Source organism: Gasterosteus aculeatus, chromosome 2 (genome assembly GCF_964276395.1).
Source record: "Gasterosteus aculeatus chromosome 2, fGasAcu3.hap1.1, whole genome shotgun sequence".
NCBI classification, from domain to species: Eukaryota; Metazoa; Chordata; class Actinopteri; order Perciformes; family Gasterosteidae; genus Gasterosteus; species Gasterosteus aculeatus.
The window spans coordinates 2,520,672-2,548,469 of record NC_135689.1 but is presented as its reverse complement, the minus strand read 5'-3'; the positions used below and the strand labels follow the sequence as shown (position 1 = coordinate 2,548,469).

Here is a 27,798-nt window from a genome sequence, read left to right as displayed (position 1 = left end):
GGTGAAGTCTGGTATATTTAATGATCTTAGCATAAAAGCGAGATGGGACTTTTTGGCTCATCACTTGATGGCGATGCAGAGCCATGAAACTAGAACTGATCAGGCGCGGTCTCGCGAGGAAAGACGCGATTTCAAGCTCCCGTGGGTAATACTGCCCAGAGTATCGTCTGCCAGGGGGAACGTTGTGGTTTGATGCTATTTCCCACTTGACATTTGGGAAGAGAGACATATGTAACTCAGCGGTGATTATTAGTGTAACGGAAAATAAAGCACCGAACATGAACACTTGAATAGCCGAGAACGGGGCTGAACCAGTGCTGAAGAAAACGCTACTGCGCAAGCTCACCCTGGGCCCGTAATGCGGAAGATCCGGGTATTTTTATCTGAAGTCAAACGTTTTTTGCTTCATTCTCATTGTGTCCAGTTGATTTATACATCCAAGGGGTTGGCAATGTGTTATGGTTATTTACTAATTTACACATAACATCATTAAGTGAGACCTGTATTATATTTTTAAAGGGTTCCGCTCATTTAATTTAGATTTACACGTTAGGGCCGACGTGTAACGCTCAGCTCCACTAGGTGGCGATGATGATGAAATCCAATGGTCACAGCTGCCGCAAAAACACACCGTAGAAGAAGAAGACGAAGAAGACGGAAGGAGAGCGCTTCCATTCCAGGCCGCACGACCTGCCACGGATAGCTGCTAACAATATAAAACAAAGCTTACATAACTTCGAAAGTCGTGATTGCATCTCGGCTTTGTTTGAGCTTCCGGGAGCGGGGCGTCGAGAAGAGTATTTTCAGCACCGCCTTTCCCGGGATATTTTCACTTTAGCACATAATTTCATCAATTTCAAAAGGTAACGTCAATGTTTGGTAATCAAGCTAGCTCGCTGCCGCGGAAACAGTGTTAGCCATATTGGCTGTTAATTTTAGCTCCAGCGCTTGTTTTTGTGTCTCTACCGTGAACATGACTACACCGCTGAACGCGTAGGACCAAATGTAACGTTACATTTTATTTTGTTCGAAGGGACGTGGCGTTTTTGTCTACTTATACACCCCGGCAGTTTAGTCGAACGCGAAGGTACATAAATGAGGGTCATTGATGTGCGCTACCGTTTAGACGACAGCCATGGAGGTTTCCGAGGCGGCTAGTTAGCTTTAGCATCGTGTCGGGTGCAACGTGTGTTTATACCGTTGTGTTCTCCCCAATGCTGAATGTGTATAAGAGTTGTGTTTGACGTTAATAGTGGCTTCGATGTTCGGATGCATCGCTTGTAAATCGGCCTCATCCCAGAATAAAGTCCCAACTACAGAATTGAGTGAAATATTAAGGAAGTTCGGTCCAACTCGTCTCCCACTGATGCCATCTAACGTTAACTTATTCTCAGCTAACGTCGATCCAGCTTCCGCCCGATAGTCCGACGTTTATTTTACCAAATTAATACGAATTTCGATCGAGAAAGTCGCTGTTTTAACTTCACAAATGGACGTTTGGACTAAAGTAACAAGCTGGAGTGCAAAGGCATGTAATAAATGACCAGTTTAACACAGATCCGCACAGAGAGCATGTTGGTGTGATGCTATCTGTGGGGATCGGGAACAACGCGTCATTTCCATCTGTGTGGCGGTTAACTGTGTTTGTGTCTCTCCCACAGGATCATCATGGCTGATGATTTTGACGTCGAGGCCATGCTGGAGGCTCCATTCAGAAAGGTGGGTCTCAGATTAGAGATGTGAGGCCTGTTTCACTGTTATGATTTACTCTTGAGCCTTTTCTTTATATTTGCTACTGTGACAAGAGTTTACTTGATTGTTGTGTGGTGTAATTGAGTATTTCAAACGCAATACAGACATAAATAAATCCGCATCTATCTCTCTTTATAGACTTCCCTAATGATATCTCACCTCTACTCCCATGAATTCATCTTTGATTCCACTGTGAACTGTGAAAAAAAGGAAGGTAGTTATTGTGCATATACTGATGTACTGTGGTTCACCGTAGGGCTAAAAGAGACTCAACCTAGAACATCCAATCCCTAATCGGTTGCAACAAGGTGAATGCCAATGGTTGATAAGCCCATCTTTACCTGTCCAGCAAAGGAGGCAGTATTCCGATTTACGATCTGCACGCCATCACGCTTTCTCAACGTGGAATCCTACAGGATCCGTTTTCCTGAACGTCGTACACTGTATCACTCTGTCATCTTGAGGCTTATTAAGCTGTTTTAAAAAAAAACACATTGCCACAAAATTTAATTCGGGTTACTTAATTGTGTTTTGTATCAATCTGTTTTTAAATCCAATAGTTTGACTTCAGTATGCTTGAAAATGCAGATTTTGCAGTTGTGGAGCGCCATTGTGCGAATACATGAGCCATGTCATGATTTTATGGCAAAATACAGGTGAACTATTAATCTCTCTTAAATATGAATCTCAAGTAAATATGAATACTGCCTCTTTGCCATAGTCAACTGTAATGTGAATCAGCATCTTGATTTTTGCATGCCACACAATACCACAGATATTGATATATTCTTAGAATATCTAGCATCATTGCATTATAAAGTGAGTTTCTTTTTAGTCGTTAACCATTCCTTCTGAAGTTCAAAAGGATATAAATATTATTACATGCAAACTAAAGATAATGGCAGTTTAACACGTGGCTGAATTGATGGATTTATTTCATTTTTTTTAATTTATTCATTTCCTTGGGCGTCAATATTACTAAGAAGTGTGAATCCCTGTTTGCTTCAGGGCAAGATGTGTGACAGAGGTGGCATCGAGCTCTTACAGTCCAAGAACGAAAATGGGTGAAGATCACTGGACTGACACCAACCACACAGGATCTCTTTTAGTGGCCCATGCGTGGTCACATGATTAGGCACAAATAGTGGCTTTGGTACGACCTATGAGGAGGGGGATGATCTGACTTCTGACAAAGCTTCTGAACTCAGCTAATGTGTCTGACTCTCCCGTAACTGTGCTTAGTTGCATTAAGTACTGAGCAGCCTTGTAAATAACAGGAGGGGGGGTGGAAGGACACTGTCCAGACATGGCAGTAGACAGTTTTGAAGTATAATTATTAATTGAATACATTCTGCATTTTCTCTTGTCCCACCCCTTCCCCTTTACCTTGACGACTTGAAATGTTTCCTCTACGTCCTCATGATGTTCTTCTATCAACCTTGCTTAGGATGAGATCAAGTCCTCTCATGCAAATGGACACAACGAGCAAAATAAGAAGTAAGTTCTCGTATTTGATCCGTCGTAACAGCAGTGTGGTTCTCAGTGTGGATACAGAAAAGAGCAGACTGTTTGCCCGTTGCACGACGATAGTGTTGTAACATGTTTCAGAAAAAGGAGGAGTCGAAGCAAAAGCCGAAGCCCCGGCTCTAGGAAGCGAAGGAGTCGAAGCAAAGACAAAAAGAAGAGCAAGAAGAGGAGCAAGAGCCGAGAAAGGAAGCGAAGCCGCAGCAGAGAGCGCCATCGCAGCGGCTCCCGGAGCAAGGAGCGCTCGGGCCGCTACAGAGCACGCAAGAGCCCCGTGTACGTGACCTTCAGTGACCCCTAGTTCCCCACCACGGATCTCATGTGATCCAACGTATTAGTCAGGCAGCCGCGTCTCTTGGTACAAAGCTTATAGAGCGTTGAAGGAAATATCAGAATTTATTTGTATTATAACGCAGTCCAGTACGACAGCACCACGTGTAGAATCTGTTCTTAGTCGTGTTGGACACATTTAAAATGCGTTGTTCCGTCAGATTTACGAAGCCTCGTTATACAGGAACAAAAACCCCAAATGTCTTATTTACAGTCGCGGTGGTTTTAATCTCTCAGCGTGACTTTAAACTAAAATGTTAATTCTTTGCATTTTTAGCCGGAAACGTTCAAAAAGTAGGAGCCCCTTTAAAAAAGAGAAGAGTCCCATCAGGTGAGTTGAACCGTCCTGCTCTTTGGGACGGGGGCGGGTTACAGAAGCCTGAAATCAAGTGATTTTTTGTGTTGTTGTTTTTTAAACTCTTGGTTTTAACAGATCTTTAAAAATGTTTTTCTTTTCAAGAAACTTTGAAGATGCTATCGGGCCGTTTAACAAAGTCAGGGAGTACGTCCGACCTTTTTTTAACATTCCACACTATTCATTATTTTACCATTTCATCTTTTCTGATGGCGCCGAGGCATTCCTTCATTTTTGGTGTTTTCTTTCTTTTTTTTTAGGCAACCGATTGACAACCTCACCCCGGAGGAGAGGGATGCTCGCACAGTTTTCTGCATGCAGCTCGCTGCACGAATCCGAGCCCGAGACCTGGAGGACTTCTTCTCCGCTGTGGGAAAAGTCAGTTGGTTTCTCCACGTGCAATCCAGCAGCGTGCACAGAAAGTACAAACAGGCCCTCAAACAGTTTCCGCCCGTCTCTCCTCTCTGCAGGTTAGAGATGTCCGGATGATCTCCGACAGAAACTCCCGGAGGTCAAAGGGCATCGCGTACATAGAGTTCGTGGAGTCTTCCTCCGTGCCGCTGGCCATCGGGCTGACCGGCCAGAGGCTCCTCGGCGTTCCCATCATCGTCCAGGCCTCGCAGGTCTGACGGTTCAAATCCGGTTGACTGTTAATTCAGACACTCGGTGGATCTCCTGAATTAACTTCTCCTGCGTGTGATTTACAGGCGGAGAAAAACAGAGCGGCAGCGGCTGCCAACAATCTGCAGAAGGGCAGCTCGGGCCCGATGCGGCTCTACGTGGGCTCGCTGCACTTCAACATCACGGAAGAAATGCTCCGAGGGATCTTTGAGCCTTTCGGGAAGGTGAGCAGCGCGTTCGCCGAATGTTTTAAGAGTAACGACTCCTGGTGCCCTCGTGACGATTCCTCCCGTGTTTTTGTTTCCGAAGATCGAGGGCATCCAGCTGATGATGGACAGCGAGACGGGCCGGTCCAAAGGATACGGCTTCATATCGGTAAACACGGCGTCTTTAGCGCGGTCGAGGCGTCCTGTCTGTGGCGCCTTTCTGATCCCGACCCCTCCCTTCTTTTTTTGCTTCCCGCTAAAGTTCGCAGACGCCGAATGCGCCAAGAAGGCCTTGGAGCAGCTGAACGGCTTTGAGCTGGCGGGCCGGCCCATGAAAGTGGGTCACGTGACGGAGCGCTCGGACTCCTCCACGGCCAGCTCCTTCCTGGACAACGACGAGCTGGAGCGGACCGGCATCGACCTCGGCACCACTGGCCGCCTGCAGCTCATGGCCCGGCTAGCAGAAGGTTGGTGGACCCGGGAGACGCCCCCACATTCGCTGCTTTAACCAGATCATAATCACATTATTTGCGAATTGTTATATGCCTAACCCCCCCGAGTAACTACACGTGAGTTACTGCGATCAATCATTGATTCTGTTCCTTAAACTCAACGGGTTTCTCCTCCCCAGGAACCGGCCTGAAGATCCCCCCCGCTGCTCAGCAGGCTCTACAGATGACCGGCTCCATTCCCTTTGGGAACATCTCTGCTCCACCATGTGAGGCGCCAGAAGAGCACCGGACGCTCTGCTTGCGTGTGTCTCAGTGTCCGTTTATTTAACATTGTTTTTGTTTCAGCTCTCCCGACTCCGTCTCAGAGCCAAGCGATGAACCTCCCGTCTCAGCCGCTGGCCACACACTGCCTGCAGCTGTCCAACCTCTTCAACCCGCAAGCGTAAGGACCGCCCCTCTTTGATTCGCTTCAACTGGGACCGCCCCTTTATCCATTTATTAAAACAGATCGTTGACCAATCTGATCATTTAAAAATATTTTTAATCATTTCAGGAATACCAAGCATCTAATCCCAAACTTTGTCTTTCAGGGAGAACGATCTGACCTGGGCTGTGGAGATCCAGGACGACGTGATCGAGGAGTGCAACAAACACGGAGGAATCGTTCACATTTACGTCGACAAGAACTCTGCTCAAGTGAGTTTTACTTGAAGAACAAAAACCACATTAGCTTCCTCTTCTATTTACACAACTTTCTTCACTTCAAGGGCAACGTGTACGTGAAGTGTCCCTCGATACCAGCGGCGATGGCGACTGTGAACGCTCTTCACGGACGCTGGTTTGCAGGTGTGTGATGAGTCTTTTTTTGTCTGAACAAAATGTGTGAGCGCCGTTGTTAAACTTTTTTTATTTTGTAGGTAAAATGATAACGGCGGCTTACGTCCCGCTCCCGACGTACCACAACCTTTTCCCCGACTCGGTGACGGCGAAGCAGCTCCTGATGCCGGCGCGCCGGTAGACTCGTCCGAGTCAGTGTATATACCTTTGTTTGCCGTCACGGAAGCGTCATCGAAATTAGCTGGCAGTGTGTAATAAAAGTTGCCCCAAGTTCATGTGTTCACGACTGAATATTAGGCAGGTTCTTTGTTCTGAGTTGCTTTTCAATTATTTTTTTGTGGGTTTGTGTTGTAAAAACCACTGAGAAGTAAACTGCAGTTATCTATCGGTCTGTATGTTTTTAAATATTCCCGTCTTATCTGCTTGTTTTAGATTTCAAATAAATTGCAAAAAGTTACAAAACTGTTTGATCAATGGGCCTTAAATGCCAAAAGTATATCAACGTCAACAATAAACCTTTGTAACTTTTTACAGCCAGAATTTCATTTTTGTATGAAGGATCCCCAATAAACTTTGGCAATTCATCTTAAGTTTGACCTCTTTGGGAGGTTTTTTGTACCACCTGTTTCAAAATATGATTTGCTAGATGGACTGGCCACTTCGATTTAAAATCATTGAATTCAAACCAGGTCAGTCTTTTGTCAACCCTTTAGTTAACCTAAATGCAACAATTTCTGCCAACAGTGTTGACCTGAGCAGCCTTTAGTTAGTGTAATAATCTAGTCTCCTCGCTTAATGTCAACCATTTGAGGAAAGAACTTCTAACGAAATCTTACAACCAAACTACAATAAGGTTCTTTTACTGAACAATGAAGAAAAACCCATTAAGATACTGAAGCTCATGTGGCGAACTCTTTCTCCCGTTTAATAGATGACACAACACAAGTTTAATGCATATACTGTGAACTTTTACTTCTAACAAAAAGGTATTTGCAACAAAATAGTTTTAAATCTTTCACATTTCCTTATTCAAAATTTCTCATTTTTTCTTCTTCCAGAAAGTCGATGACATCTAGAAAAGAAATGACAAAAGACTTTAGTTCAGCCCCAACGTCCTGTTTAGGAACCATTTCCATTAAAAGAATGTACTGATGCAGACCTGAAAGGACTTCACTAGTGAGAGCAATCCTTGGCCTGGTGAGCCTGCAACACGGCGATCGCCTCGTCCACCTGACGGGACCCCAGCGCAGATTATAATCTGCACACGTCCATAACGGCAGGACAACCCCCCTCCCCACACACCTTAGAGTGCAGGGACTCTGGAGTCTCCAGCATGTGCAGCAGCTCCGAGTTGTCGATCTCTAGCAGCATGCCGGTGATTTTCCCGGCCAGGTTGGGATGAAGGGAATGGATCACTGGGTACAATCGCTCCCCTGCGCATCAGAGAGACAGAGAGGGTTAACGGCCGAGCCTCCTCCAGCGACACACAGGGAGGAGACCGGGCGCACCGAGGAGCTGTTTCTGATCCATGGGCGGAGCGGCGGCCAGCATGGAGGTGGTGAGCGGCTCGTGGGCCTGCAGGTGCACGTGGGCCTGCAGGTGCACGGGGGGCTCCATCACGGGAGCGGGGTAGACCTGAGGAGCAGAAAGCTGGACCTAAACGCCACGTTTTGTTTCCCTGTTAGTAGAATGAAATGAGTGGAGACAGTACCTGTATTCTGGTCATGGGGGCGGGCAGACTAACGACCTGCTGGACGTTCCTCACCGCCGGCGAGTACTTGTACTGACCCCCTCTGGACGCGTCGCCGCGTCCTCCCCCGGTCTGGGTGCCGATGTTACCTTGAACAAAAAGCAGACATGGCGTGCTCGTCAGGGTCTAACCACCAACGAGGGCCGGAGGTCGCCGCGTCGCCGCACTCACTCGTCTTCTGGGAGGAGCTGAGGATGCGCGGCGCCTGGGTGGAGGCCTGTCGCACCGTGGCGATGGGGGTCGACCCGCGGCGGGGGGCGGCCGGGCCGACAAACTGCGGCGAGTAGGGACCTGAGGACGGGAACGGCCGACATTGGCACAAGTCGCACGCGTCAATTTTATTCACGCCAACGTGCGATAGAAGCGAGCCACTCACCCTGCATCCGGGGGGGCTGTCCGGTCCAGCGCGGCACCGGCCTCATGTTGCTGACGGCGTTCTGGTTGTAGAAGGAGCGGGTCGGAGGCTGCAGGAATGTGGCACGTTAAATAGTACAGGTCATTTAATGGGTGTTAATTCACGTCTGCTTGTCGTCGTGCACGTGGATCGTTCCTCTGCAGGCGTGAGGTCATTTCGACAAAAGCTGTCCATGTGACACATTATAATGAGTAAGCTCATCAGCTGTCATTTAAATTCCATCTAGAGCAAAGGTGTGTGCGAGCGTCTTCATTTTATCAATCACGTGTGAAATTGATTTTTTTTAATCTGATCCGACAACAAGATGCTCCATTTGCATCCACTATTTTCTGACAAAACTAAATCAATTTAGTGCATTTAAGTGTAATTAAGTTGTATTTTATGTGAAAAATAATCATGCAAAATACGTTAAAATAGAAACCGACAGGTTGGATACGCGTACCTGAGGCACCGTCATGTAGTAGCCGGCCTGCTGGTACGAGTCGATGACGGGACTCGTCATGGTCCTCAGGGAGGCCAGCCTCTGCATGTACTTGTTGGTGAGGATGGCCTTGCGCTCCTCCCTCCGCTGAGCCAGCGCCACGTACAGCGGCTTGGTGGCCACGATCCTCCCGTTCATCTCAGTCACCGCCTTGGTGGCCTCCTCCGGCGAAGAGAAGCAGACGAAGCCGAAGCCTTTGCTCTGGGAGCCGTCGGTCATGACCTGGCGGGGAAGTGGTCAACGAGGAGACGCACAGAATTATTATGCTTGAACTAGAGAATAATTAAGGGTTGTATTCTGTGACCTCCAAATAATATATAGCCAATGAAATGATTAAAGATATCGTTTTGATGTGCCCGAGTATTCTAAACCACTGGCCCAGTAGAATCCTCTCCAGCAGGTTGTCGTTACCTTGGCGCTGGTGATGGTCCCGTAGGGGGCGAACTCCTTCCGGAGGCGCTCGTCATCGATGCCGTCGTCCAAGTTCTTCACGTAGAGATTCACCCCCTAAAAAAGGGCAGGAAATATCACGTTTACTGTTTAGAACAGTTTAATCTTGCACAGTGCACGTGGCTCCGTAGATCCACTCATGTCCCCCTTCAGTGGAGACGTTTACCTACATATTTTATTGCATGTTGAAAGTCAGCTGAAAGCGGCAAAGTAACAGCTCGTCTTTGAAGTAAGATCTACATTAAAAACAAGCACTACAGACTCCAACCCTTCTTATTATTACCCAATGAACCAGTGAAGCAAGGTGACCTGATAGCGCTGGATGCGATCCTGTTTGATCTGGTCAAACTTGCGCTTGAGTTCGCCCTGTCGCTCCAGGCGCTTCTGAGCTCGACCCACGTAGAGGACTTTCCCGTTGAGATCCTTTCCGTTCATCTCGTCCACGGCCTGCAGGACGAGCGCAGTGGTTATTCACACCAGAGGCCTTCATACTTTCCTCAAAACTTGGACCTCATTTACTTATATTGACCACGCTTTGTTGATTTAAAGTTCAGAAAAATCCTGACTGATAAGTAGTTTGTGTTAACTGTACCTACAGTACAAATTATCATTATCAAAAGGACATTATTATTATTATTATTATTATTATAATTGTGTTCCCATTCCCCAAGTGTCATCTGAATAATAAAGGAGTAATACAGTTTCCTGTGACGTTCTATGAGATGATTGTAACTGACTGTAATCTTGAAACAAAATTAAAAACATTTTTTCGTGGGTTATTTGGAGATTGGAGGGTAATGCATAACCTACATAAAAAAAACAACCATGCGTCCCAGCTCTGCCAATCTGTGTTGTTACCATGGAAACGGTGGAAGCTTCAAAGCATCCGGGTCAGCGGTTTCTTATGTATGTGAAATATACAATGTAGGATTACGGTTTTTACTGAAACGATATGACGAGGAACCGGATCAATAACTGAAGCCCCGAGTCAACGTACAACATGTGGGCTGCACACATCTCGTCCGGGGACACAAACTACCTTCTGAGCGTCCTCGTGGTCGGCGTAGTTTACGAAGCCGAACCCTCGTGATCGGCCCCTCTCGTCCTTCATCACGCGCACACTGAGAGTCCTTCCTGAGAACTCAAACAGTCCCACTGAGTGACGCCGACTTTGTACTCAATAAAGCAAGAGGATAAACAGATTTAGAGTACAAGTGTGCTTCAACCCTTCAAGGATCTGGCCTCTCAATGTTGGTATCTAAATTCACCAGATTGATTGAAGGTGAAAAATGTACATTTGCCCCAAAAAGCTCTGCGGTCCACGACAGGCCGAAGAACCTCTGGGAATCGCTGCTGTGCATCACAGACAAGTTCCCCTCAACCAGCAGGAGAGAAACACACAAACAAAAAACACACAAGTGCTTTCTTACCAAATGCAGTAAAGAGTTCCTTGAGCTTCTCGTCCGTGTAGTCTTCACCAAAGTTTTTAATGTAGACGTTGGTGAACTTCATAGCTTTGGAGCCGAACTCCATCTCCCTCTCCTTACGCGACTTAAAGTGGCCGACAAAACTGCGGAGAAGAACCAGACCGGCCGCCGAGGGAGAACAGTGATGACGCGACACAACAGGAAGTAAATACGACTTTAAAAAGCGTTGAAGAAACACCACTCGGATACAAAAACATCTGTTGGACAAAATACTAACTGACTATTGTTCACAGTAGATTTCAATATTTAAGAACAAATTAAAATGTTCCTCTTCCCGTCATGGATGGAAAACCTACTGATTATTAGTCATCACTTTCTGATGATCTCCTTTGTCTTAAAAAGAAAAAACACACACAAAGACAACATGTCCTACGTACTCACTGACCTACGCAGGGACAACTGACATGTTTCCCCCAGAGAACGGGCCTTTGGGTTGACAATGCCAGATTCCAAATGATTTCCTGTCTTTTGACTGAGCAAAAGAAATGGGGAGGTTCACACAACTTCCACTTAACGTACATATTTATAAATAAATGTATAAATATATTCTGCTCTACTCTTTCTCTCAAGTCACTTTTCTTACCAACCTGTTTGGATCGTTTATAATTTACTCACACTTTCCTATCATTGAGCAGCATCCCGTTCATGGTGTCGATGGCTCGGTTTGCAGCCTCGTGGGTCTCAAAGTGAACGAATCCGTAGCCTTTGGACCCTTTCTCGTCACAAACAACCTGCAAAGACGAAATACTTTAAAACAGGCAAATCACAAAGCATTTGCAGCTAACGAAACGCAGCATTCCCTGCAGACGAATAGGAACATCAAGTCAGAGGCGGCGGTCAGGGTCGCTTCCGGAGTCAGATTTTATCAGATTTTGCGCGATGGTCAGAAGAATGCTAAACTGCTAGCGACATCGTTGCTTCACTTCGGCGACATCGTCGCTTTCTAGCTCGTCGGAATAAGGTAATTTCCAAAGTGCGTTTTTGTTTTTTGACACAGAGCTGCTGCCGTGACGTAATCACGACTCCAGCTGTACACGATCTGTTGAAATATCCCCTAAATAAAAATAAAGAATATAAATGTTTACATTACGCTGTCCTCACATTCTTACATGTGCAAAGCCCAAGATGCGTTTCCCATTTCTGTGGCTGCCAATGGCAACGCTTAATGTCCCTGATCGTACTCAAAGGTCACAACATTTTTTATATGTTATGGGTTTATTGCACTGCTTAGTTTCATTTAAGGGAGTTTGTATAATGATGCATTTATAATACGAATATGCTCACGTCAGATTAACACAATATGAAACAAACAAACATGGAAGATATGTGCATTGTCAAACATGTGTTTAAATGAGCAATAGTGAGACATCAACCAGGCAGTCGGTAACCAAGGCGACCACGGAGGACACTGACCTTGCAGGACAAAATATTGCCAAAGGCCGAGAAGGTGTCGTACAGCGCCTTGTTGTCAATGGACTCGTCCATGTTCTTGATAAAGATGTTTCCCACACCGGACTTCCTGAGTCCCGGGTCCCGCTGAGACCACATTATACGGATCGGCCGACCCTTGATAACGTCGTAGTTCATTGTATCCAGGGCGCACTCCGCTGAGACGGTGACGACATCACAAAGTCATCCTTTCAGTCACAAAAGGTGTTTTTCATTTCCATTTGACATGAAGCTCATGATGCAAGAAGAGGTTTCTCAAAGCCAAGGACGCCTCCCTGGTAGGACGAGTCCGTCCTAGTGGGGTCCTGAGGAGGTCGTGTGCTGAAGAGATGGGTGTTTTTTTTACTTTATTGTGAAAATTCAGTGCAATAATTTTTTTTTGTTGGAATATTGATTTCCAATGTCAAAACATGATAGCCTATTAATAAAACAAATGAAGAAAAAAGGATTTTTACAATTAAGAAAATCCACTAAATGTACAAATGCCCTCATTGACAATACCAGACTAAAAAAAAAAAGTAGCATTTTAACTTGCCAATTGCAAAACACTTCATTGAACAACATACAACTCATCAGGCTTGAAAATGATTAAAAACAAATTCAATCTCATTATTCAGACGTCAGGAAACGCACCGTGCACACAGGATTTGGGGTGTTTCAGGTGCACAGATGATACACACGGATCCTTCTAAATCTCCTAAACGAAGGACTCTGTTCTCAGTACAATTTGAAGGATCCTCAACATTGGGTCATCCTTGAAATTCAGCCGCTGAAGGGTCCTTCCTTGACTTTGAGAAACAGCCTCTGTCACATCTCTGTGGGGGATTCAACCTCCTTTTACCTAAACACAATGATCCGACTGGTTGAGCAACATCCGGTGACAATGTTTTTTTCACTCGGCTTTGTTTGATAAATGGTGGGAATTAAAAACCTGACTCCGAAATCTTTATATTCCTGCAATATTTGAGTATCGAATGAATTCCAGTTTTTAAAATCAGGGTTTTCATGCCGTCCAGTGTACATCAACCATCATCAACACAAGATGTCCTATTGAACAACACTTTATGATGATGCCATCAGATAAACCATTGGAACTTTGACAACATAATACCTCTCCTATATTTCATTTCTTGATTTTTAATTTTTTTAATCAGTCAATGCCCATGACTGTGTCTAGAACATTGTCACGGATCCACCGCGGCCAGTCCACTGGATTACTTCTACAAACATTTGCTTATGTTGAATTTCATGAAACTAAATATTGCATTTCTTTAAAAACTTAAATAAACGGCTACTTCACCATCAGCCGGTTGCTGGAAGTTGATGTAGGCATATCCCAGAGATCTGCGGGTGATGATATCCCGGCAAACACGGATCGACATGATTGGTCCGGCAGGAGAAAACTTCTGGTAGAGCATGGCCTCCGTGACGTCGGGGTGCAGGTCGCCTACATACAGCGAGGCGAGGGGGTACGCTGGTCCACTGCCGTTCATCTAAGGCGAAAGTTCAAGAATGTTCAAAGTATTACATGGTGTGGTTTTAAACAATAAACTGGCTTTTACATTTTGACATGCATACACTATAGCCTTGGAGTAGCCATTTATTATGTACACAAAGTTGCATCCCCTGCAAAGCTCTATCGGTAACAACAATTTCTACCTTTACAGTCCCACGCATTTTGTCTAGCATGGCGCTAACCTGGATTGTAAGCATTATCAGGCCCCCACTGATGCCACCTGGTTTTGATTTTGGAGCCTCAAATGAGGGACCAGCGACCAAAGCTAGTTTTATTTGGAGATTTTTGCAGCCACACGTTCAATTTGAAGAGCTAAAAAGCAATGAAAGGCGAATTGTTTTTCCAGAAGACAATATTCTATGTAACAAATAAGGCAATGTGAAACTAGGTTGTATTTGCCGATCTATGTCTGACAACATTCTTATTAGGGATTTGATGTTTGAATATCAGATTATGTTTGAATCGATAGAAGAAAAGCTAGCAAAGTTAGCATTACCGGACCAATCAGCTCCCTTTAAGTTACACCACGATGCTTTTGCGCTTTATTCAGTAAAAAATGACTAATGGGCACCAGAATGTTTTGAAATGTTATCTTGTGAATGTAAATTTGGTGAGAAAAAGCCAAATAACTACCCTTGTATGAGGAAGTTTTCATAGCAACAATAATTATAGGCCTATCCAACACTCAACATATAAAACATCATTATAATGTTTTATATGTTCATTAAAAATGAACATATAAAACATCATTAAAAATACCAACAGTGTTTTATTTCTTTAAATGTATTTTATTTCCTATTCAATTCAAATTGTGTTTTTTAAATGCAGATAATTAGAGATGGATTTCAAAGTAGTAACATGTTTTATTTGGCAGTGACGTTTGTTTGGTGACTAACAAGTTACAGCCTTATTTACCAGGTGTGACATAAAACCTGTATGGGGTAATTCGGCTTACTATTATCGGTATAAAAAATAAGTTTTATTTTATCAGTGGATCAAATCCCTGACTAATACTTGGGAGTTTGTCCCTAAACCGATTTTGTAGGTCCTTTATTGCAACATACATAACGTTATTCCAATAATTTATCTTAGTAACACGAATATAAAAAATAATCACAATGTTTAATCAATTACACATTATTTTCAGCCAACATAAAAAAACACGTGTTATTAAGAGACGGTAATAAAATAAGTTATACTAACGTTAATGCAAGCTAACGTTAACTACCGTTACCAACGTTCGTGTTGTGGGGTGAAAGGGTGCGGCTAAGTGCTGGGGGGGTGAAGCGGTTCATCGATTAAGAAAAGAACACACCTGACACCAATTACCATTTAAAAAAAGTTTTATCCCGATATCCTAGCATAACCTAATACGATATATCAGTATTATATGTCAATGTTAGTACCACAGGAAAGCAACTGAAAGACCGTTAGCTAACCGTCGCATGCTAGCTAACGCTCTTAAGCTAGCTGACGTTACGCGAGCTTCAGTTACTGTTGCGCCTCTTCGCACAATACGCGTCCAAGTTGGAGCAACTGAGAAGCGGCAGCGACTTGAGATGATGAGAAGTGACTTACGGCTCGTTTTAATAGCTGCTGCCTCCGGGTAGTGATGGACGGGTTTCACAGCAGCGGGTAGTTTGCCCTCGTGGGCGCCGGGGGGTTGTTTTCGTTTAATTACGGCCGCGGAACACCTGCGCAGCTCCTGCGCGCGCAGACGTTTCAATTAGGCCGGAAAACGGCCGTGATGAGAAAAGTAGTTCCCGTGTAGCGAGTCACAGCACGTCGGCGAGTTCAAGCGTTCTGTGTGAACTTCCAAATCCAATTAAATTGCCTTGACAACAAAATAAAGGAAGACGTAATTTGTCTGTTATCTTAAACGAAACTTTATTTCACTGATGGTCTTTGACACTTTCCTATTTCTTACATGTATAGTGAAACTAGAATGGTATTAAGATACATAAACACAAAGCTAGAATTACACCAACCATTGTTTATCTCCATTTTGTCATTGCTTTTTTAGAGCTATTCTAAATTTTTCACAACCACGTGTGTGCACTGGGTAATAGACTGTTACAGAAGCAAATTTTTAGCCAGAAGACTTGTCAGTAAAAACAAAGCAAGAAGATACCTGATATACAGACAGGCTTCGTTCCACATTCACTAACTGCATTTTCATCAAGCATAATAATAAACTGACATGGATTTTTTTTTTCCTCAACAGAAGATTATTTCAATTCATTGGAGCATTTTCAGAGTAAACAGACTGTCAGCTATAATGTGGAATGGTGTCTTCAACTACAATATGTGGAATGTAGTGGTGAAAAAAAATGGTATTGTGACACTAAGCTTCTTCCCAAAGTGAGGACTTGGACTTTTCCCAAATTGCACCTTCAAAACAGACATGATTTTTGAAGTCATTTGTTCACACCAGCTATCCTTGAAAGCAGACTGACGTCAGGATTTAGTTATCTAAGTTTGTCTGGTCTTACGCTTTCCCTTTGAGATTTGCCTCAGAGGCTGCAAGAGAAAGCCAGGAAAAGATTTTTTTTTCTTTCTGGAGAAAACAACCGCTTTAAGAGGAATATTTTGCAAGCAGGGTTGATACAGTGTGCTAAGACATTTTCAATTAACATCAATAAAAAGGTTACTTTAGGTTTTACATACAGATGATAGTCAATCCTGCAAAATACATGGAACCACATTTACGCACATACAATTTCCATTGTACTGAGATCAAGCAGCACCTGAACAGTGAGTAAAACTACAATAACAATCCGTACTAAGTTAAAAAAAAACATACAAATTAAAAAAAAAAAAACAGTACTGCCTTTCCGAAAGCCTAATCATGTGGAATGTCTGAACAAATCAAGCCTGACAATTTAAGGGGTCCCTTAAAACTTTGAAAACTGAATTTGTGAACACGACCAAGGAGCATTACACCAAGATGTCAGTGTCACAATACAGCCTGCCTCCTTTCTGTATGAGCCCACAGCAGAATTGCAGTTGGTTGTTAATACAGGATTGTACGTGTGCCTGGAAATTCAAAACAGGAAAACAAAATAAAGGTTTTAGGGTTGTTGTGAAGCAAGTGGAACGACTACCATCACAGTGTTTGGTGGAAATCAACTGCCAGTATAATTACCATACAATAAAACCTGTAAATATCATGAGGAATCACAAAAGAGAAAAGGAACACAAACAAAAAAAAAAAGAAAAAAGAAAAAGAGCACAATTAACTAGCTGGGACAAAAGGGATTTGGAAGGACGATTAGAATCCACAACAACCAGCTCCCTCCCACCCTCAGACACGCGCACACACACACGCACGCACACACAGACGCACTTTCACGCTTGCTCTCGCACTACATACAAACACACAACAGCAACATGGACTCACTAATCATTACAACATGTTTCCACAAAGTGAGTGAATCTGCTAACTGAAAATGACCCGGTCACATGAGAGGGGTGAACTAGTTTGTCGGGAGCAATTCAGGCTGCTTGTCATACAGAAGTGGGAGGAGTTGATGGAGTGGAGGGGGATGTATATATGCTGTCTGTGTTTAAGATAAGAGTGTAGGTGGATTAACAGTGCAATTCCATTAGTTTTCCCCGTCTCCGGTCTCTCCCTCATCTGCCTGGTTTTCTGATGTCCACAGCTGGGAAGAGACAGGGAGACATTATAGTTTGCTTAGAGTAAAACACCTGCATCAAATCCGGAGGGGGAAAAAAAAACAACTCACGGTCAGGTTGTCCCTTAGTAGTTGCATGATCAGGGTGCTGTCTTTGTAAGAATCCTCGTTCAACGTGTCAAGTTCGGCGATGGCTTCATCAAATGCCTGAAAATACAAAGATTGCAATGGTCATATAAACGTAAAGGAACCCAGCAGCCTCCTTTGCACACCGTGTGGCATTGACAGAACATCTTTTTCAGCCGGTCAGCTCTAAAAAAAAATAAATTGCTCTAAATAACCCTCCAAGGTTAATTGATGTAGAATACAGGATCTCACAATGAATACAGTTAGCAGTGCCAAAAAACTAAGGTGCTTGGAATTCTGGGGGCACGGCAGCTGATTCTTCTGCATGGCTTGCCAGGCGGCAGCAAGTCTAACAGGATGTTGCTGGTGGTGGCTGTCGGCTTTTAATATTCTTTGTGCTCTTCGCAGGCACCTCCCTACACCGACATCCCTGACGCTCGGTAGATAAATGGGTAATAACTACTTATGATATCAGTGTCATGTTCAAATCTTAAATAAAAACAATACAGTTAAGGGGGGGGGGAAAGTAGGACATTGGGCGCCAGTTCGTACCCCCTTGGCCAGGGCGCAGGCCTGGTCCGGGTTGTTGAGGATTTCATAGTAGAAGACTGAGAAGTTGAGGGCCAGGCCAAGCCGGATCGGGTGCGTTGGCTGCATCTCCCCCTTGCTGATGTCAAAGGCTTGCTGGTACGCCTGCTGGGAATTATCCACCGTATCTTTGTGTGGAAACAGAACAACACAAAATGAACAGTCAGTTTAAAAGATTTTGAGCACCATTATTTGAGTCTGCCCAACAAATTGAAGTCACTCTCCCTTTAGCTTTGTTGCAGCTGCTACTATTCCCTCAGGAAAATATCAGTCTCCTTTGGTGCTAAATGATATACTGTAAACTTTGACAGCCTGCACTCTTTGTGTCAACCGCTTTATCCACTTTGTTTCCAGCAGCGGCATAAAGGTTGTTGAGACTGAATCAGGGAATAAACTGTCACTTACCCTTCTTAGTATCCCCAGATGCAACCTCGGACAGGTATCTATAATAGTCGCCTTTCATTTTCAGATAGAACACCTTGCTCTCAGCTGCAGTTGCGTTGCTAATGAGAAAGTTGTCCAGAAGCCCCTGAAAACAGCAATCAAATGGCTTAGTTTTGTGTTAATTTGGCTAAATAACACACTGGCACTATCTTCACTGGCACTAGTGTATGGAATAGGGACTGCGTGTATACACCACAAGACATGAGACAACCCCTTACGAGCACATCGTGGCAGATTTCCTGGAGCTCGGCTTCAATCTTCTCCCGGTATTCACGTGCCATCTGCTGCTTCTTGTCGTTGCCCTCGGTCTTCTGCTCGATGCTGGAGATGACTCGCCAGGATGAGCGGCGCGCTCCCACCACGTTCTTGTAGGCAACAGAGAGAAGGTTGCGCTCCTCGTTTGACAGCTCTACACCTTGCTCCGTCACCGACTTCATGGCTGCAGCCATGTCATCGTAGCGCTCCGCCTGCTCTGCGAGCTTGGCCTTCTGTACCAGGTCGTTCTTATCCATTTTCTAAACTGTGGGGGCAAAAATAAAAAAAAAGTATAAGTCACGTGCATTCAATCAAAAGACAATAGCTCTCACATTGTCCATTCGTTGGACATTTCAGTGTGTTTTTGTTCACAGGTATCATGAACTGGTTCTATTTCGCCTGGCAGATCGGGACACCGGACCAGGGAAACACTGCATCCAATGGAAAGTGAGGATAAGCAGCGCGAACTGGGCCCGCTTGGCAAGTGGGTCAACCCAACGCATCACCAGCCGCGGTTAGCTGCTAGCTGCCGTCGCCGCCGGTTCGACTGCGCCCGTATATCCGTTCTCGTCTTGACTACCGTTGCTAACGTTAATTACGGCCGAGGCCGCATCGTCCACGATGGTACCAAATGTGACACACGCGCGGGTTCCTGGTCGTACCGCGGCGTTCTAAAGGACAGTTACTACACCAACCGGAAGCCTCCCCGGGTCAGGTTTTAATGCCCTCCCCTTATGGTCCTAGCAACGCTAGCGGGATGTGGTATATGTCGCTAACCGATGGCCACGTTAGCTTTTTTAAAAACGCGATCGAATTGGTCCGCAATTGTTTTTTGATTCCGTGTAGGTTTGCGACCCAACGGGGTCAGACAGCGCTATTATCGACAATCAGTCGTATTCTAGACTACGCAAAGCGGCTAACAGATAGCTAAGCTAGCGTCGCCGATCTAACGGAACCGTTTATTAGCTAGGCCAGCGTGAGCAGAGGCGGACTCTCGTTTGTAAAAAAGAAAATAACTAAACCCCCCAAAAACCGGGATTCGGGTGTTGGCAAATGCGTTTTTTAAATAAAAAAACAATATAACATTATTCCCCTGTGATATCCTAACAGCGGTTCGGCGTTTAATTCATTTCTCACAGCTGTATCACGGCCCGCCCGGGCTGACGAGCCTGTCAGAACAAAGTGTCATGGAATCCGTCCGTTGGTTAACGTTAGCTCGCTAGCGCTAGCCCGCCGCTAGCCTGCTGCTAGCCCGCTGCTAGCTAACGCCACTTGCCTTTCAACAAAACCCCGCGAGCTCGGTCCGTTATCGTGACGGCTTTCTCAACGGGATTCTAACCGGCTACTCGAACATTGAGCTCTCCGTGCAAATATAACGTGCTACGGCGCTTTGTGTGGCTACGACGTTATTACACTTACAATATTGTCGACTTTAAGTCCTGCTTCTCTCGCTCTCTCTCTCTCTCCCTCTCTCGCTCGCTCGCTCTCTCTCTCCCTCTCTCTCTCTCTCTCTCAGCACCACTTCCGCTTCTCCACCACTTCTGTTTCCTCGTTCCTCACCTCGCATCTGCTTACATAACGCAGCCACTGATCACAGGCGAAATAAGCATTTATGTACGAGATACAGCGGCTGCCTAACAGCACACATGTGCGACCTCCGTCACAGACTCACGGATGTGCTTTTTTTAAAAGGGTCACTTTCACTGTAAACGGTTTATTTTGTACTGACGATTTTTAAATTAAAATGCATATGCATGATATAATGCACGATAACTGCTTTCAACAAATACAACATTGTTGTTACCCAACACAGGCCAAAACATTTCCAGCATCGGTGCTTTAAAATGGGGGATGTCTGCATTTAGACACGTTGCATAACTATATAAACAACTATGGGCAGGAAATTATTAAATTGTTATTGTGTGGACGTGTATCATCAGCAGCTGAGATTCTTTATGTGTGGGGGGGAAAAAAGCTCCATCTTGCTTTCCATCGTGAGCGGCAAGGTCAAAGGTAAAGGTCAGTCTGCGATTCGCTGCCGATTGTGCAGTTAATCGGTTTGTCAAAATGCTAAATCTTCCCATAGAACAAGGAAAAGAAAGAAACGTGGTTACACCGTATGATTGTTTCCTGCAGGCTGCGTGGTTGATCTTTGGCTGCAGTGACATGAACATTTTCGGACGAATCATAGTTAATAAAATAGTGAGTGCAGGGAAACATCTTGAAATTGATGGTGCAAATTCTACAGATTTTCCACTAGTTCTAAAATGGCAAAAACTATAAATCCTCACATTTGAGAAGCTGGAATGAGAAATGTTTTTTTCTGTATAAAAGAGGATTTGTGGATGACTGTTATCTGCTAATGTACTAATTAATAAATTAAGAGTTTCAGCACTAATTGTTATTTTCTACATTTAAACAATACGTGACCACTCAGAGTATATAAACTAAAGTTGAATGTTCATAGTTGTATCATCTCTCTGCATGTGAGTGCAACGACATGATGCACCTCACATATAATTGTGATAATTGACCTGTATTCATCAGGAAACAGAAGACACCCAACAGAAAGCGGTTCATAACTCTCTCTTTGGTAGAATGCTTTATCATAATGCACAAAAGGCATTTAAGCTCCACACCAGAACTCCAGCATGATAAATGAACCAACATAAGACAAAATACTCCATCAGCTTATTTACAAACGGTTTTATTCTACAGAAAAAGTCCCTTCTAATAGGGAACAATTGCTGTTAGCATTTCAACCAAAGTATCAAACTGAAAATGGGAAATATTCAGAAGAGCAACCAAATCATTGTATAAATCACTTTTCCCATCGAATACTGAAGTTTGGGACCAACTCTCTCTTTCCACCAACAACATTCTTTGGTCGGCCAAAGAAATATTTAAAAGCTGTATGTGGACTTTTAACCAACACTTTTCCCATCCGTTTTCTCTACAAATAAAACGGCCCTCTGAGGGCAACATGAACCAGCGTGTGTTTCACGGTTTCCTTTTTCTGCCAGCTTAATTTAAAAAAAAAAAAAAAAAACAGATGGAAAAAGTGTTTCTGCTCACATGTACCTGCGCCCGCTCTCTTCCCCCGCCAGCACACCGAGACACAATGACGCAACTGGGGACTTTACTTTTGACATCGGTGATGCTCCCGAGGATGCTGTCTTCTGTGGCGAAAGATAAACACACGGCAGGGAGAAAGCCTACGGTAGATGGATCTTCTGGAGGTGGAGGAAATGCACACTGGAAGTCGGGAACGTAAAAGGAAAAGGAAGATTTCCCCTTTTTTTCCACAGAAAGACAACAGTAAAAGTTCAACACTACGACGAAAAAGGTTTTCAACACCGCGAGTTCAATTCGCAGGGTCTCTGCGGAAACAATCCGATTTTTTATTCATCGTCTTGCCAGCGTGTGGTTTTCTCCACCGCGTGTTGGTTCTGCAGAACAATCAGATCTCAACGTCTCAACACGAGACGTTCTGTAAAGTTAACTCCAGCCACTACACCCTACACAACATGGAGGAGGGGAGGCTGGACGGGAACCCCGTCACGCTGTCCCAGCACCCCAACAGCTTCATCTGTGTGCATCGGATGGTGCAACTGAAAATAAGGCCTGTGACGGAGACGAAGCGCTTACAAAAGGCAGTTCTTATGTTACAGTTAATGTACTCGACTCTATTGCACAGTGTTAGAACTCTTTAAAGCGGACAGAAAGTCACGTGATTACAGAAAAACTATATTTATTTAAACAAGCTTAGTTTCTACTGGCAGATTTCAATGTTTCTACGTACAAAGACTTGTGTCTATGTATATTTTTATTATTTTTTCCAGTCAAGGGCTATGCAAGGTTTATGACATTTAAATCAATACGAGACCATTGTTGAGATTATTATTACTCCCGTTGCTTCAACTCAACATCATATTAAAAGATACACTCGCATGCCTCTCCATCCTCTTTACACTGTCCACTCCGTCACACAGGAAATGTGACACGGTCGCTGCAGCATTCGGTGAAGTACAGTCCGGCCGGCTGGAAACAAAGCAGCGAGCGTCAGGAGTCCGACAACGTGTCCGTAGTCCTCATTTAGTCACTTGGTCTCCGTCTCATTAGGAACCACCAGACCGTCTGCGAGCTTCTGCTGGTATTCCCGCTCGGATTGTTTCCTCCGGTAGACATCATCTGGGGGAAGAAAGAGAATTGTAAAACTGAATGAAAGACTTTTCAATACAGATGGGGGAGGAATGAATAATATGAATAATGACTGCACGCCATTCGGGAAAACTAATATGAAGGACAGGAGAGAGGATTTTGCCTCATGTTAGTACTCCAGAAGTGCCACATCTGGGATGAATGGTTGTGGGTTCAGGGAGAGCAGCTCTTTTAATGGGCTCTCCTCACACACGTGCTACTAATGTTTGCAGTGGTGGACATTTGTTCAAGTATTGCACCAATGTACTAAATTTGAAGGACTTTTTATGCCGCTCTAGAGGACTTTTAGTCTGCTATGGCTCCTCGGCAATGTTGTATGAAAAGTTATTCTCAAATTTGATGAGTTACATAAATAGTTTTTTTCTCAAGGGTCAAAGGTCGTTAGATGTTGGGACCACCCCCCCCCCAATCACATGGACAACCAACAAAATGTTTTTTGTGGGATGTATATAAATCACGGCGTGTCATTCTTTTCTTCTTCTTGAAATCCGAACGGTTTCTTTCTCAATTTTCACCAGAGAAATGTGAAACGTGATCTTGCTGAAGCAAATACGAGCAACTTAAGCCACGGAGCTGAAGTCCAGATGTGGTTTGACATTTATTTCTCTGTGCAAGCAGCTTCCTGATGGATCCAACTGCACTGTGTGTCCTTTCCATCACTTTTACCACATGGAGGAGAGGAATCAAGACTCTTTATTGGCCATGTACATACATGGAATTTGTCTCCGGTTACACGTCGCTCTGTCATACATTAGATATACAAATAAACAACAGAATATTAAAAAATCTGAAAAAAAACCCATTAAGGACAACAAAATTGAGCACAAAAGCTAAGCATACGCATTTACTGATATGTGCAATATAAACATGTAGTGCAAGTGGTGCAGATGGTTTGAAAGGGTCAACAAATCTGTCCACAAACAGTCCTCACAGAAGACAAGCAACATGGCAGTGGCTCAACAACAGAAAGAGAAGCATGCAGTAACGACAACAGTCGGTTAAGGTCAGCTGGTGGGCTAACAAGCTAACGTCAGCTAGCTTAATTACCAAGCCAAGAGACGCTTCACCGCCGTAAACGAGCTTGATTGGTGAACGTATACTCACAGAAAGTCTCCTTTCCTATCCTCACGTTGATCATGATCCACTCCATGACGCCTCCGACGCAGAAGAAGATCGGGAGAAACCGGTAGTTACCGAGGCGTTGTTTGCCCGGGACCAGGCTCAGTAGATATTTGACTTTATCCCCCTTATTAAACATCGTCGCCTGACGTCGGTATGAAGGGTCGAGCGCGCGAGGACGTTTTAACGTGTCCTTTCCGCTTGTTACGAGCGCAACGGACGTTAGGCGAGGGTGCGCTCGATTTGTGTCCTCGCCCCAAAGCGGACGAGCGGAGCCGCGTGGAATCTGGACACGAGTGTTACGGAAGCTGCGGTCTGAAGAGAAACGAGCACACCCAGGAAGTCGCGTCACATCCGGTTGTGCTACCGAAATAACGTCATATAACAGTAAAATTAGAAAAAATAAATGTAGAAATAACGTCTCAAATTGTTTAATAAAAATCATGAATACGAAACATAAATAAAGCAATTGTTTTCAGAGGTAGTCTTCAATTTTATATATATATATAGCATTGGTCTTCATATGGTCAGAGACTTAACGTGTAGCACCTTTAATGCAAATAGGTATAATACAGTAGTTTTCTTTTGCCTTTTCTATTGGGCTTCAATAATAATGTATAATAATGCAGTTTAAGACAGGAGCTAATATCTGTGATTCCACTTATGTCAAACTAAATAATACTACTACTTAAAATTCTGAATGTAACATGGCCGGAACATTTTGTAAAGCTTTTTTTTTGAATGAACGCCACATTGCGCATGTGTTTATAACATGAGGAACTTAAAGCAGCTTAAGTGGGGGGACGTTTGACTTGCACAGTCAGCGTGAATATTAAAACTGCCACCGTAAAACTGAACTAATGACTGACAAATGGGTTTATTTTAGCTGGAATGACCCAAACACATCACTGTTGACATGAGCTCTAAACTAGAACAGCATGACGTAATACTGCGAAGCGCACAATTAGAAAGTCAAACACAGGACACTCGGACACATGCAACGACGACTGGGGTCTCCAGATAAAGGACCGTACAAGGAAACAAGAAAGCTAAGAGATTACCTTTAAGATCTACTGTAAATTGGGCTAAAGATGATCAAATTGGGATCTAAAATAAAGTTCTTTGTTCAGTGTCAGACTTGGATCTTCTTCCGTTTGTCTGCAAATAGTCTTATACCACAGCTACCTGTTTATGAGCACTTTATCCTTCATTTAAACAGATGGTATCGGTAGAACATTAAAATATAAAAATAACCCACATCATTTGAGCATAATAGTGTAATAAAAAATACAATCATAATAGAATCATTGCTATAGAGTCTTCATGAGAATAATGTCCAATAAGTAGTGGAAGCACAGATAAGTAGGTGTTCTTGCCCTCAGGACAGGAGAGTAAATCATAATTCCCATTTCATTATTTTTATGCTTTCTGTGGACCTTGATCCTTGTGCCCCATTTATTAAAATAAGAGAAAGAAAAAAAAAAAACACAATTAGGGACACACTTCTAAGACAGATCAACATAAGTTCATTTTTGATCATGACCTGCGTAATATGGAGACAAATCAAACGGGAACGCCGCCCGCGGTTCAGTCCTCGACTTTGTGAGCCGGCCTGCAGAAAGTCCAGTGATGCTCCACCGTGTTCTCGTTGGCGCGCTCGCTCATGTGATGCACGCGCGTGTTGCGGATGGTGAAGCCTTGTTTCATGATGTAGTCCATGAGGAGAACCCTCAGGGACACCTCTTGGTGATGGTCACATGGTCCGAAGGTGAAGGACACCTGGCAGTCCCTAGTGTCCATCATGTGTTTGTTCCACTTGGTGAAGTTGTTGGAAATCCCTTCCAGCAGGCCGTGAACCTTCGTGGTTATGGTCAGCTGCGTGATGATGACCGCCACTGGGTTTGAATACTTTGACAGTTTCCGGGTGCTGGACAGCTCCACGACCTGCTCGAAGATGTCGGGAGGGTACAGCGGCTTGGGGTCGTTGAGGCACTGGATCAAAGGTTCGATCTGGTAGAAGTCCGCCTCCTTCCTCAGGAGGTCCGTCTCCGTGAAGTCCAGGGGGAGGGTGAGCTCGGAGGTCCGCAGGAAGTTCAGGATGTACCTGAAAAGCGTGCCGTCGCGATCGATGAAGTAACTCCCTTGGGAATCGCGGGTGGTGGGGAAATCTCCCCGGAACATGGCGCCCAGCATGGAGTCCGGATAGCGCTGCAGGGTGGATAAACTGGTGGTGTACAGGCAGCCCCCCACGTTCAATGTAACAGGAGAACTCATCTGGGGGCAAAAGAGGAACGGGGAGACGATAAGAAAACGCAGATTGTCGGTAGGTTTCAAATGAGCATTTGCATGCTGCAATTGTAGGTTAATTACATGGAAGTGTGGATTTGCGGCTTAAAACGTGGCCAACGTGAATTGAGTCTGATGCAAAAGTTTGTGGTGTTGAAGAATATCGCATTACAGTGAGAAGAAACTCCTTTCAGTGTGACGCGACATCATTCAAAAGCACCGCAGGCCACAGCCTCCAAAAGGCGATGAAAGCATTATAAACCAAACATCTGAAATGTATCCTATTCTAGTCTGGTCTTCTGTCCATCTCTTACCCTATGGCCCAAGTCTCCATTATCCATTTGTAGAACAATACCCACTTGGTCAGAACCAAAATTGAGAGGGAACCGATACGCTTTGGCTTAATTCAATATCACCTGTGAAAAAACAGTCACATTAACATGAGCTGTAACACAGATATGCAGAATATGATTGACACGATCATGTAGACAAATCACGTGTTTTCTCAGTAGAGCCCGCTACAGAAGAACGTCGTGCTTTCAATGAGCATTCTGTACACAAGATCGATTATTTGCGACTCTGGGCTGGTTTCCCTTATAGATATTAGCAGCGGGCTGCATTTCACTTAACGTCCATTTAGCAGCTGTTTGAGATAAAATTGCACCATCATCACCATCATCATCCTGGTCGTACAGGTAAAGTGCTCAGGAAGGAAAAGAAATCTTAGCATCCGCGTTTCCATGACAACCGGCGGTTCGATTGACAGCTGCTGAATAAATAATGCTTTGTCTATTAGAATGACCTTTGACCCCCGCACAGCAGAACACCGTGTTACTACCGGATTTGAAACTGAAACCTGTGGTTACTTAACTTTACATACAAACTTCCATACAATAAAGGGATCAATTATTGAGCAATAACCAACGCTAGAAAGTAGAAAGAAAGAAAGAAGGCAGCCATCCAACGTGTGTGCATTTCACGCTTTCTGCTGTGATAAAGATGGCTAACGCAGCACATTTCCAAAAGAAGCCATTGTAACGGTTACATGTTTAAACTATACGCGCTGATAAGGAGTTGAGAATCCACCGCGGACGCACCGAGACACGCAGCGTTAAATGCAGCGCGAGCACCGCAGTTGAAAAGGGTTCATCGCACACTGAGCTAGCTAGCTAGCTTCTAGCAAGCTAGCGCGGCTAACGGTAGCAGCCCACGAGCATCGCGTGCACACAAACAGGAAGTAACATTTCTTTAGCTTTTGTTGCGCTTGTTTCGTCCTTTCTGGTCGGTTTTGTCATCCGGAGCTGATCTGCGGTCGGTCGGTGCTTGACGTTACCGTTAGGGGTGTTGGCCGCTGGTCCTGCGGGGGCAGCGGTGCTCGACTCCGGGGTGGTGCAGCGACACTGCGCACACCAGGTGGCGTTTTTATGACGTAGGGGAGAGGCGGTGCTGCTGCGTCCACGCGCGAATGCATGAGCGCACAACCCGGCACGTACACACAC

General features: G+C 44.5%; 5 protein-coding genes across 9 annotated transcripts; 1 reads left to right on the top strand and 4 right to left on the bottom strand.

Annotated features, from left to right (window-relative positions):
* Positions 1–175: 175 nt before the first annotated feature.
* Positions 176–6,667, top strand: LOC120829685 (RNA-binding protein 39). Its single transcript, XM_040194013.2, has 16 exons — positions 176–863; positions 1,662–1,719; positions 3,200–3,249; positions 3,361–3,552; positions 3,884–3,937; positions 4,067–4,108; positions 4,222–4,339; positions 4,432–4,584; positions 4,669–4,806; positions 4,892–4,957; positions 5,051–5,255; positions 5,420–5,506; positions 5,586–5,682; positions 5,831–5,936; positions 6,008–6,086; positions 6,158–6,667. Exons 2-16 carry the CDS (start codon positions 1,669–1,671, stop codon positions 6,256–6,258), a joined length of 1,539 nt encoding a protein of 512 aa, XP_040049947.1. The 5' UTR covers positions 176–863; positions 1,662–1,668; the 3' UTR covers positions 6,259–6,667.
* A 356-nt stretch (positions 6,668–7,023) lies between these two features.
* Positions 7,024–15,469, bottom strand: LOC120829684 (embryonic polyadenylate-binding protein A). 2 transcript variants are annotated; one of them, XM_078082607.1, is made up of 16 exons: positions 15,204–15,469; positions 13,410–13,602; positions 12,074–12,267; positions 11,276–11,391; positions 11,046–11,132; positions 10,604–10,743; positions 10,213–10,307; positions 9,483–9,620; positions 9,135–9,230; positions 8,685–8,945; positions 8,204–8,291; positions 7,999–8,118; positions 7,789–7,916; positions 7,586–7,712; positions 7,380–7,510; positions 7,024–7,307 (listed from the first exon to the last, which is right to left on the bottom strand). In XM_078082607.1, the coding sequence occupies exons 2-16, from the start codon at positions 13,600–13,602 to the stop codon at positions 7,251–7,253; spliced, it is 1,971 nt and encodes a 656-aa protein (XP_077938733.1). In that variant the 5' UTR covers positions 15,204–15,469; the 3' UTR covers positions 7,024–7,250. The 2 variants fall into 2 exon arrangements, with proteins under 2 accessions (XP_077938733.1, XP_077938735.1); XM_078082609.1 differs by lacking the exon at positions 11,046–11,132.
* Positions 15,470–15,487: 18 nt separating this feature from the next.
* On the bottom strand, positions 15,488–20,354 carry LOC120829687 (14-3-3 protein beta/alpha-1). 3 transcript variants are annotated; one of them, XM_040194021.2, is made up of 6 exons: positions 20,093–20,354; positions 18,637–18,938; positions 18,380–18,503; positions 17,939–18,102; positions 17,372–17,467; positions 15,488–17,287 (listed from the first exon to the last, which is right to left on the bottom strand). In XM_040194021.2, the coding sequence occupies exons 2-6, from the start codon at positions 18,928–18,930 to the stop codon at positions 17,231–17,233; spliced, it is 735 nt and encodes a 244-aa protein (XP_040049955.1). In that variant the 5' UTR covers positions 18,931–18,938; positions 20,093–20,354; the 3' UTR covers positions 15,488–17,230. The 3 variants fall into 3 exon arrangements, with proteins under 3 accessions (XP_040049955.1, XP_040049956.1, XP_077938764.1); XM_040194022.2 differs by having other exon boundaries at positions 19,950–20,175; XM_078082638.1 differs by having other exon boundaries at positions 19,811–20,101.
* A 1,010-nt stretch (positions 20,355–21,364) lies between these two features.
* Positions 21,365–24,353, bottom strand: uqcc5 (ubiquinol-cytochrome c reductase complex assembly factor 5). The gene is made up of 2 exons (XM_040194024.2): positions 23,999–24,353; positions 21,365–22,864 (listed from the first exon to the last, which is right to left on the bottom strand). The coding sequence occupies exons 1-2, from the start codon at positions 24,150–24,152 to the stop codon at positions 22,773–22,775; spliced, it is 246 nt and encodes an 81-aa protein (XP_040049958.1). The 5' UTR covers positions 24,153–24,353; the 3' UTR covers positions 21,365–22,772.
* A 75-nt stretch (positions 24,354–24,428) lies between these two features.
* Positions 24,429–27,785, bottom strand: kctd6b (potassium channel tetramerization domain containing 6b). 2 transcript variants are annotated; one of them, XM_040194020.2, is made up of 3 exons: positions 27,633–27,762; positions 26,614–26,715; positions 24,429–26,287 (listed from the first exon to the last, which is right to left on the bottom strand). In XM_040194020.2, the coding sequence occupies exons 2-3, from the start codon at positions 26,638–26,640 to the stop codon at positions 25,601–25,603; spliced, it is 714 nt and encodes a 237-aa protein (XP_040049954.2). In that variant the 5' UTR covers positions 26,641–26,715; positions 27,633–27,762; the 3' UTR covers positions 24,429–25,600. The 2 variants fall into 2 exon arrangements, with proteins under 2 accessions (XP_040049954.2, XP_040049952.2); XM_040194018.2 differs by lacking the exon at positions 26,614–26,715 and having other exon boundaries at positions 27,633–27,785.
* Between the last annotated feature and the right edge of the window lie 13 nt (positions 27,786–27,798).

Excerpts from the sequence above, each read along its gene's own strand:
- kctd6b (XM_040194018.2), bottom strand. The coding sequence starts at position 27,770 with ATGCATTCGCGCGTGGACGCAGCAGCACCGCCTCTCCCCTACGTCATA. Across the intron at positions 26,288-27,632 it reads AGCGGCCAACACCCCTAACG|ATGAGTTCTCCTGTTACATT; the intron begins GTAACGTCAAGC and ends TTTTGCCCCCAG.
- LOC120829687 (XM_040194021.2), bottom strand. The coding sequence starts at position 18,930 with ATGGATAAGAACGACCTGGTACAGAAGGCCAAGCTCGCAGAGCAGGCG. Across the intron at positions 18,103-18,379 it reads ATCTGGGGATACTAAGAAGG|ATACGGTGGATAATTCCCAG; the intron begins GTAAGTGACAGT and ends TTCCACACAAAG. Across the intron at positions 17,468-17,938 it reads CCTGCGCCCTGGCCAAGGGG|GCATTTGATGAAGCCATCGC; the intron begins GTACGAACTGGC and ends TTGTATTTTCAG.
- LOC120829684 (XM_078082607.1), bottom strand. The coding sequence starts at position 13,602 with ATGAACGGCAGTGGACCAGCGTACCCCCTCGCCTCGCTGTATGTAGGC. Across the intron at positions 10,744-11,045 it reads TGTCAGTTGTCCCTGCGTAG|TTTTGTCGGCCACTTTAAGT; the intron begins GTCAGTGAGTAC and ends TCTTCTCCGCAG. Across the intron at positions 10,308-10,603 it reads GGAACTCTTTACTGCATTTG|GAAGGACTCTCAGTGTGCGC; the intron begins GTAAGAAAGCAC and ends TTGAGTTCTCAG.
- uqcc5 (XM_040194024.2), bottom strand. The coding sequence starts at position 24,152 with ATGTTTAATAAGGGGGATAAAGTCAAATATCTACTGAGCCTGGTCCCG. Across the intron at positions 22,865-23,998 it reads GATAGGAAAGGAGACTTTCT|ATGATGTCTACCGGAGGAAA; the intron begins GTGAGTATACGT and ends TTCTTCCCCCAG.
- LOC120829685 (XM_040194013.2), top strand. The coding sequence starts at position 1,669 with ATGGCTGATGATTTTGACGTCGAGGCCATGCTGGAGGCTCCATTCAGA. Across the intron at positions 3,250-3,360 it reads CACAACGAGCAAAATAAGAA|AAAAAGGAGGAGTCGAAGCA; the intron begins GTAAGTTCTCGT and ends AACATGTTTCAG. Across the intron at positions 4,807-4,891 it reads TCTTTGAGCCTTTCGGGAAG|ATCGAGGGCATCCAGCTGAT; the intron begins GTGAGCAGCGCG and ends TTGTTTCCGAAG.